Genomic DNA, 9345 nt, shown 5'->3' with positions numbered 1-9345 from the left:
CGCACGCCGCCAACATGGCTCCGATCGCGGCCAGCCGGCAGCAGTTCGGTAAGCGCGTCCCGGCCCCGACTCCCCTCCCGCGGGGCTGGGAGCTGCTCCCCTCCCCAGGAGAAGTGCAGGCAGGCAGCCTCTGCTGAGCCACCCTGCGCCTCCCAGCACGCAGCTTGTTGGGAGGAACCCGATTTCCCCCAGTTCTCTTCCATCTCAGAAGTTGTGTGAATTTGCTTTCTTTCCCTTCTCTCTCTCTTCCTGCCTCCCTAACCCGTTCCCCCCCGGTAAAGCACCGGGAGCGACGAAGAGGTTTGTGTAGGTGCGTTTTCAGATGAGAGACGTTTGGGGTTGTTTTCTCTGTCTTGGTTAAAGTAGTGTGGCTTCGGAGTTAAATGATGTAAATGCATCCTGTGCCACAGAGAAAATCTTTGTTCAAGCCATTCTTGGAATAATTGTCATTCCTTTTTTCTTGTTGTAGAGAAAGATTTGTCAACCGTTAGATAAAGTGAAAGGTAGTCTTGTAAAGGACATTGCTAGGAAGATGAAAATACAGGATCCCAGTGTTTTTAGCTACACAGCTGCATCTTGATCAATCTGGGTTCACCGAGAATAGCAATGATAACAATGAACTTTTCAGTTTTGTCATTTCTATGCACTGGATGTAGGGTGATTAACTGTGATACCAGAAGTTTCAGAAACAGTCATATATGTGCACTTATAAAATAGATACATAAATAGCTTCACTCAGAAAAGCAGTAAGTAGAAATGTTTCTGAACTCTGCTTTACAAATATTGACTCTAGCCTAGATTATGTTTGCTTTAGCAGTGGTTTAATTCAAGGATCATTCCATTGACTTAAGTGAAGTGACTCCAGATTTATATCCTGTAACTGAAATAATAACTTCTCCCAGAATCAATAGGTGATGTTTCCTATTAATACACTGCCTTGAATGCTAACCAATTGATTTACATTATGACAACTGCAAGAAATTCAGGTTGCAACATAATTAGTTGTAAATATAAAACCATTTTAGTTACCATTTCATCTTCTTTCCTACCCCACCCACTTGATGTTTCTTACCACACTTGTGACATCATACTTATCTAATCACTTATTTAAGAAAGGTAATTAATATTTTAAGCACCAAGTTGATTCTACCACTGCTTTCAATAGTTCTGGAATTAAAATATAGCATAATATCCATTACTATAAAAAGTCTGTCATCTCATGAAGAAGTATTGTAAATGTGCAAATCATTCTTAAAAGCTATTAAAGTACTCTGATTAGTTTTCAGTTACTTCTTACTTTCTACCTTTATACCATGTATGTTTAAATATCTGCAGCCCAGGGAATTCTTGAAACTCAGAGCCACGTGCTTAACTTGGAAAAAATACTTTTCGGTTATGTATATAATTTTCAGTCATTTCATTAAGTTCTTACAATTAAGTATGTAGACTGATACAGCTTGTAGGCAAAGGAAAAGTGACATGAATATTGTCAGAAGAAATTAATAGCCAGGCCCGATCCTTTCTGTGCTGGAACATTATGTCCTACTTTGCTCTGATAGTATTGTGGATTTTTTTGAATCATCCCACTAAAAAGCAAAGCAAAGCACATCCATCGGTCCAGCTTTTACCTGGATGAAGCTGATTTAGTAATACATAGGGGGATAGTTTTGTTTTTCTCATCTAGAACCATCTGCTAATCATTTGTGAGAGAACCAGAACTGTTACACAATTGCCTTCATGCATAAACCACGTCATTCCATTAATATTCTACTGGTCTTCCACTGTTGCAGGGAATAAAGATTAAGCTCTGACTGTTACATCGTGGGAGGTTTAAACTCACTTAGTAATGTTACTTATGGGCAAAATTGGATTTCCAATTAGTTGTGCTCATTTGCCCCTTCGATGCATGCTTTGAAGGGCTAATGATGCTCTATATGTAACTAATGTATCCACATGACAATTGAGGTTGTAACACTTGCTCAGTTTTCTCTTTATTTAGTTTAAGTATAGGATTCATATTAAGGTAGAAGAGAATTATGTTTTATTGTTTTTCTTATATATTCCTAAAAAGTCATGACCCTTCCTGTAAACTCCCCGTAGCTTTGATTCATAGTGTCTTAAATGCAAAGCTTAGTGGTTATCAATGATACACTTAATAGTTTTTTCAGCTTTGGGCTCACATGTGTCTGCCCAATGTCACATCCATCTGGAAAAGACACTTGGTATATAATTATTCTAAATTTTCTTGATAGACTTCCTCCTGCAAAGTATTGAAAATCCCATTGAAACTGTTGAGTGTTATAACCTCCAATTAAAGCCAGTTCTTTCAAGAGATACCTCCAGGCAATTATGGGATCAGACCATAAAAAATGAGTTAATTGAGTGTACAAAGTATTCTAGGAAACAGCGTGAAAAGCAGACAATGTATCTATAAGTAATGCGTATTTCAGAATCTGTTTTATCTAACCAACAAAGCTCCATAAACTCAGAGCTAAAACCTTCTGAGGCTGGTATTACTCACAGACATATAAACTCAGAAAGTGCACACAGGGGATGAGATAGTCGAGCAATTACTAATGGTTATTACTATTAGGATGGGAATAGTATTTTCCTCCCAAACACTCTGTGTATGGAAAAATACTAACATAACAAGCATGCCTTAGTATGGGACTACACATTCATGCCTGCAGGTGGCGAGCAATATGTACAATGCAAAGCACTTTCAGTCTGTCGGTCTGCTGCCGTTACCATCTGGTATCAGTTTGTTTTACTAAATTATTACTTTATTAAATATCACACAGAGTCCAAGGCATTGCTGCTTATGTGCTTGTTGCTATTTATTTGATTTGCAGATGAAATTCCTACAGTGGTTGGGATCTTTAGTGCATTTGGCCTTGTCTTCTCTGTCTCCCTTTTTGCTTGGATCTGCTGCCAACGTAAATCTTCCAAATCCAATAAGACCCCTCCATATAAGTTTGTCCATGTTCTGAAGGGGGTTGATATTTACCCTGAGAATCTCAACAGTAAGAAGAAGTTTGGAGCAGATGATAAAAGTGAAGCAAAGAACAAGTCAGCGATGCCAAAGAATTCTCTCCACCTTGACCTGGAGAAGAGAGATCTAAATGGCAACTTCCCCAAAACAACCCCTAAAATCCAGAGCTCTCCAGATCTTGAAAATTTGTCTCCTAAGCATTTTGCAGAAAGGAAGAAAGATTCAGTATCCCCTGATAGTTTAAAGTCCATCACTTCCCTGTCATCTGAAGATAAACAAGACAAGCTAGGAACTCTCTTTTTCTCCTTAGAGTACAACTTTGAGAAAAAGGCATTCGTAGTGAACATCAAAGAAGCACGTGGGCTGCCAGCAATGGATGAACAGTCAATGACTTCTGATCCCTACATCAAAATGACAATCCTGCCTGAGAAAAAGCACAAGGTGAAAACCAGAGTGCTGAGAAAAACCTTAGATCCAGCTTTCGATGAGACCTTCACGTTTTATGGGATCCCCTATAGTCAAATTCAAGACTTAACACTTCACTTTATGATCTTGAGCTTTGACAGGTTTTCCAGAGATGATGTCATTGGAGAAGTCCTCATTCCCCTCACAGGAATTGAACTGTCAGAAGGAAGGCTGCTAATGGACAGAGAGATCATCAAAAGAAATGTTAGGGTAACATATTTTTTATTTAAACTTTAAAAGTGTTGTGCTAGTTTTAGCTATGTTTCTTGTGTAATGCTGTTAGCACCTTGGAAAGAAAAGGGAACAAGCTCATCATGCAAGTCATTGAGATGCTTTCGTAATGGCAGTATGAGGAAACAATTACACAAATTTAATAAAAGAATATTATAATGAGAATGTTGCAAGAAATTGCTAATGTCCTAATCTCTACTTGCTTATTCAGCTGGTCCAGCAGGTTTGAGTGGACCCATTTACATTAGGTCAAGCGGCCTCAATCCACATTAATTTGCTTTAAAAGGAAAGAATGCAAAGATTTATATATTATTCCCCTTCTCCTCCCTCCCCTTTTCTGTTTGAAATCATTCTTTCTTAAAGCTTATTGAAGTCAATGTAAACCTTCCACTTCAACTACATGGGTTTTATAGCAGATTCTTAAAGAATGCAGGTAGTCTTTAGACAAGGAATTGGAACCTGTTGGAGACCGTATTGTTGATGCAGTAGTATGTTCTTGCACTTCAGTGCTATTACTACCTTCTACTACTCAAGAATTGTGACACAGGCTGCAGCTCTACTAATGATAGTAAGAGGGAAAAGCCAAAGCCTTACCCAAGTCAGTGGCAAAACATACTGACTTCACTGGGCTAAAAATATTTCATATCATTTTGCCTCATTTCAGAATGTAAAGATAATTTACAATCATCACAGCTGAACCACAGAAATGCACATGCATCACACACACATCTCTTAATCTCTACTAAGGAAGTGGAATGTGTATTGACTTTCAATTTGATTGTTTTCAAAGAGCAAGCATGCTGCCAAATCAAATAAATGTCTACCAGACAACATACCTATAACTAATACTGTTATTTTGCAATTCTATTGCTATATTACAACAACTATAACTATGTCACTGATATTTTGTTGATAACTTATTGGGTTTTCTGGTATGTAAGGTATTATTTTTACTTGTTTCCTGTGTTTTCCTTCTTTCTGTGAAATAAACTACTCCTGCAAATTCAAATCTAATAATCATAGAGAAAGTCTTTGATCTCATCTTTATTTCATATGTATTATACTACTTTAGAAAGTGTCAGAGATGAGATTTCACTAACTGTTTGAATCCTTCCTGTTTAAAAACATTTTACTGAAGATTTTTTTTATTTACCTTTATTCAATTTTTTTTTTTTTTTCTTCAATATAACTTCATGGAATTTTGCTTTGCTTAAGACCTTTTTCATTCACTGAGATTTTTTTCTCAGGATATAGGATTTCATTTCTAATTTCTGAAGCTAATGATGTCATGTCAATCTATATTTTCACTTATTTATTATTTATTTTTGTTCACTCTAATAACCAACCATAAGAAGAGTTATATAACTACAGTAGAGGGAAACTATATTTGCTATGTAAAGCAGCATAACTCCATAAGTTATATCATTTTTCACCGTTTCAGAACATAGAGTTATGTGACATTTCATAAATCTTCTTAATTCTGGTTTAAAGCTTGGTCAATGTAATTGCTTATAAATAGTCTTATTTCTTTTTTTCTTTCATTTCCTCAGAAATCATCTGGGCGTGGAGAATTACTGATCTCTCTCTGTTATCAGTCTACAACAAACACACTCACTGTGGTTGTTTTAAAAGCCAGGCATCTACCTAAGTCTGATGTGTCAGGATTATCAGGTAATGGTTTTACTAAGGAACATGCCCTAAGAATATAAAACAAACAGACAGAAGACAGCTGAAATGTGACATTTCAAAACCTAAAAATAGCCCATAAATGCAGAAATGGTGTCTCTATTATTTGCAGCCTATTCATTTTATTCATATCTAGGTCAATGCTTCATTTTCCAGGTTATGTATTTTACAAATTTGTTCTTCTCTTTACAAATTTCTTCTTTTCACATGTTAAAAAAACATGACATCTGTTAGCAGTGGAAACCAATGAGTTTTGTGATTGGCTTGAACAGAGTCTGTCTCCCATAAGTGTGGGGTGTTGTTTGCAGATACTAAAAGCTTTTATTTATGGCAAAAAACCCAATTTTATTTATAGAAAAACAGTATTGAGTGAGATCATCATACGGTTTATTTCAGCTTAGCACCAAGAAAAGCAACCAGTTACATCTGTGCCGAATTTGGCCCACTGAGCACTAACATTTATTTGGCAAGGTGAAAAGGTGAACTATGCCAGTGCTGGAAGCAGGTTGTAACATAACACCCATGCTTTATGCTTTACCATGAGCTGTATTTGGGGTGCACTAAGAAGGAACAGTTTTTGCACTCCCTTTTCCTGCTCTTGTGCCATTTGGCATTCAGTGGAACCTCCTTTGAAGCCAATAGTACAACTGCACTTAGATGTACATTAATGCTAGGTAACATAATAACAGAATAAAATGTAATGTACAATATACTAAGGATAAGACAAGCACACAAAAAGAACAGCACACAACAAAGGACTATATAAACAGTAGCACATCTGCTGTTGATTCTGTATAGGACTGATACTCTTTCATTTCACAGGATTTTTTTGAAAAGAAGTAGTTTTGGGAACCACTGAATCATAATTACTATAGCCAATAATAGAGTCTGGCTACTTCTCATACCAAGAAATACTGCAATTTACTTAGAAAGCTAACCCATCCTGGATCCAATACAACAAAGCTATAGATAACTTCCATTTACATAGTGGAGTTCCATTGAAATCCTCCTTCTGATCTCAATTTTATTCACTTATCACAAGGAGAAATATAAATGGAGCCCAACAGCTTACTCCACTATAAGAGAGCATACAGACTTTTAACAATCAACGCCAAAGTCACAGCAGATGGAGGTTTCATGAAGACAGCATGACAGCAAGCTGATCTCAATGGACCACGTCTGGCTGAGGTTCACCCAGGTGGGAAAGTAACTTGAAAACAAAAGCCCTCCTAGAATCAGCAGCCACATGGACCTTATAGCACATCCAAACTACACATCTGTACCTTTTATGAGTAAAGCTATAAATTTTGTGTGCTCTTTCTGCTTCCCTCAGTACAACCTTGCTAACTATAATAGAATATTTTTAAGAGATATGGGCAGCCATACTACAACCTGAACCTGGACACCTAGTTCATTTAGACAGTTCTTCATCATATGCTGTTCATCAGCAAGGTCAGGTTCAATAGACATTTGGGTGTCAGTAACATACTGCACTCACGACAGTCCGTATTTCCTCTGTGACTTTCCCCTCAGCCCAACATAAATCTTGGACAAGGAAGAGGGTGAAATGGTGTTTCCATGGGGTCAGTTAAACAATTGCATAACTCAATCTCCTTAGGAAGATGGGAACTTTTTTACTCAGAAGCTGTTCCATTCCCACAACCTCTTTGGTTTCCTTGATCACTGGTGTTGAGGTCTCCTAATAGACCTAATAAAATCAAGAGGAACATTCTAACCTTATCTAGTAGCTGGCCAGAAATAACAGCCAGAAAATGTCCTTTAAACAGAAATGAACAACAGCATGAATCCACTGATGGATGTTGATTCTGATATTTTTAATGCTTGTGTGGCATACATTCATTCTAAAGCCAATGAACTTTTTAATTACATTAAACCCTATTTTTAAAATGTTTATTATGGTGATATAGTATGAAAGTGAAGATGTATTCTATCATACCTTACTCCTGTTAAACTATTGTCAGTTCAAGGAAACAAAAAACTTTTCATTATCCAATCATTTCAGTCTGATAACTTTGATATAACATTTCTAAATACAGCTCAGTTTTAATTTTACTTTTTAAAAAAAGTATTCAACTATTCTTGATATTTATTAGCTGATTGTTTACATAGACTATCTTGTTTGACTGGGTTCAGTAGGAAGGATTTTGTACTGCATCTTTGCACCATGAGAATTTGGAAACAGGCCCACATTTGCACTGAAATAAATGCCAAGGTACTTGGAAGGGATGATTTTTAAAGCGTTCTCTAGAATTCCTCTGAAGGAAGAAATATAGCCATTGTTGAAGACAATAGCAAAGGAATCTTGCAACGGTTGAATAATTATGAGGAATGCAAACACTCAAAGTTGGTTGACAGCTAAAAATATGTACATTTTCCCTTCCCTTCTCCAATAGTAGTACAGCACAGTCAAGTACATATCTTAACAACAAACATACCCTTACATTTAAAGTTTAGTGTAAAATTTGTTCCATAAAAATTGGTGGGAGCAATTTAATCAAGTTAATTGACTTTGGTAGAACCACAACAGAAATGAATCACATCTATTCATCCATTCTCTCAGCATGAGCTTATTCTTTCCTCTCTGAGGCTTTTCTTTGCATGAGTCTTATTAATGCTAATGATTATCCCCTACTGGTAGAATGTGTGAAAAGCAGATTTCTGTTAAACATGAATATGTAATGATATATCTTTGTCAGAGTCCATTAGAATTTTGTGTACTTTCAGACCAGCTTTAGATGTAGTAGAGATGTTATTAGGCTTAATGGACTACAGGGCAGGATTTATCTCATTAAGGAGACACCTGTATTTGATCAGATGAATCATGCCCTAAACTTCACTATCTTGATTACATCTTTGGTGACCATAAAGGGAGCTTAAAGGGACTAATTCAGATGTAAACACAAAAATTGGGTGAGAGGAATCATCTTTAATAACTTGAAACAGCTCCTCATTGTGATGTAATTATGTTGATAAACTATGAAATTTACCATTAACTAGATCAAGGAATTTCTAAACAGCACTGTTCAATAGCTGATCTGTGCTCTTTCTTTTCATTGCAGACCCTTATGTCAAAGTGAACCTGTACCATGCTAAGAAGAGAATTTCTAAAAAGAAAACCCATGTGAAGAAATGCACCCCCAATGCAGTGTTCAATGAATTGTTTGTCTTTGACATTCCTTGTGAGGGCCTTGATGATATCAGCATTGAATTTTTGGTTTTAGATTCAGATAGGGGATCAAGGAATGAGGTCATTGGCCGGTTAACCTTGGGATCTTCAGCAGAAGGAACAGGTGGAGAGCACTGGAAAGAAATTTGTGAATATCCTAGGAGACAAATTGCAAAATGGCATATGTTGTGTGATGGTTAGCAGCTTAGAGAGGGGTTGGAACTTGAAAAACTATATATATTTCCATAGGCAAGGAGCAGTTTTCTTTCTTTGCTATGTATAATGACAGGCTTGTAACTACAGGACTTTTATTTTGGGGGGTGGGGGAATAAAAACTGGATTGAATTATCAGAACAGAAGGTAACTAAATTTTCACAGTAAATAAAGGAATTTCTATTTCATTAGACTTTAATATAATTGGATCAGATTCATATTCTTCTGGAGTTTAAATAGCCTGAAACTTCTGAAGCACTATAAACTTCAATAAGAACAGACTATGTTTTATGAAAAAGTCACTGGGAATCTTATTAGTACTGTTATACAGAAGAAGATAACCTCATTAAAATATACCGCTAGATCTAAAAAAACCACCTGTGGCTTATTGGGGGAAGGCGTTGAGTCTGTAAAAGCCACAGGGAATGAGGGTGAGTAGGAGGGGAATTCATTCTGCCCTTCCATCAAAAACCTTCTTTTATGAAAATTCAATCATTATTTCTAAGTTTTGGTTACTTATACTTTGATCATCCCAAAGACTGAAAAGATTTTCAGCAATTTGCTTTACATA

General features: G+C 36.5%; 1 protein-coding gene across 1 annotated transcript; it reads left to right on the top strand.

Moving 5' to 3' along the window:
- Positions 1 to 14: 14 nt before the first annotated feature.
- SYT4 (synaptotagmin IV) lies at positions 15 to 9130 on the top strand. The gene is made up of 4 exons (XM_009585268.1): positions 15 to 48; positions 2853 to 3667; positions 5239 to 5359; positions 8455 to 9130. The coding sequence occupies exons 1-4, from the start codon at positions 15 to 17 to the stop codon at positions 8760 to 8762; spliced, it is 1278 nt and encodes a 425-aa protein (XP_009583563.1). The 3' UTR covers positions 8763 to 9130.
- Positions 9131 to 9345: the final 215 nt, after the last annotated feature.

This window comes from Fulmarus glacialis, unplaced genomic scaffold, assembly GCF_000690835.1.
Source record: "Fulmarus glacialis isolate BGI_N327 unplaced genomic scaffold, ASM69083v1 Scaffold39119, whole genome shotgun sequence".
Lineage (NCBI taxonomy): Eukaryota > Metazoa > Chordata > Aves > Procellariiformes > Procellariidae > Fulmarus > Fulmarus glacialis.
Note: the sequence above shows the minus strand (reverse complement) of the source record. Positions and strands in the feature narration are given on the sequence as shown.

Coding starts and splice junctions, on each gene's coding strand:
- SYT4 (XM_009585268.1), top strand. CDS start 15: ATGGCTCCGATCGCGGCCAGCCGGCAGCAGTTCG. Junction 49..2,852: donor GGCCAGCCGGCAGCAGTTCG/GTAAGCGCGTCC, acceptor TTTGATTTGCAG/ATGAAATTCCTACAGTGGTT. Junction 5,360..8,454: donor TGATGTGTCAGGATTATCAG/GTAATGGTTTTA, acceptor TTTTCATTGCAG/ACCCTTATGTCAAAGTGAAC.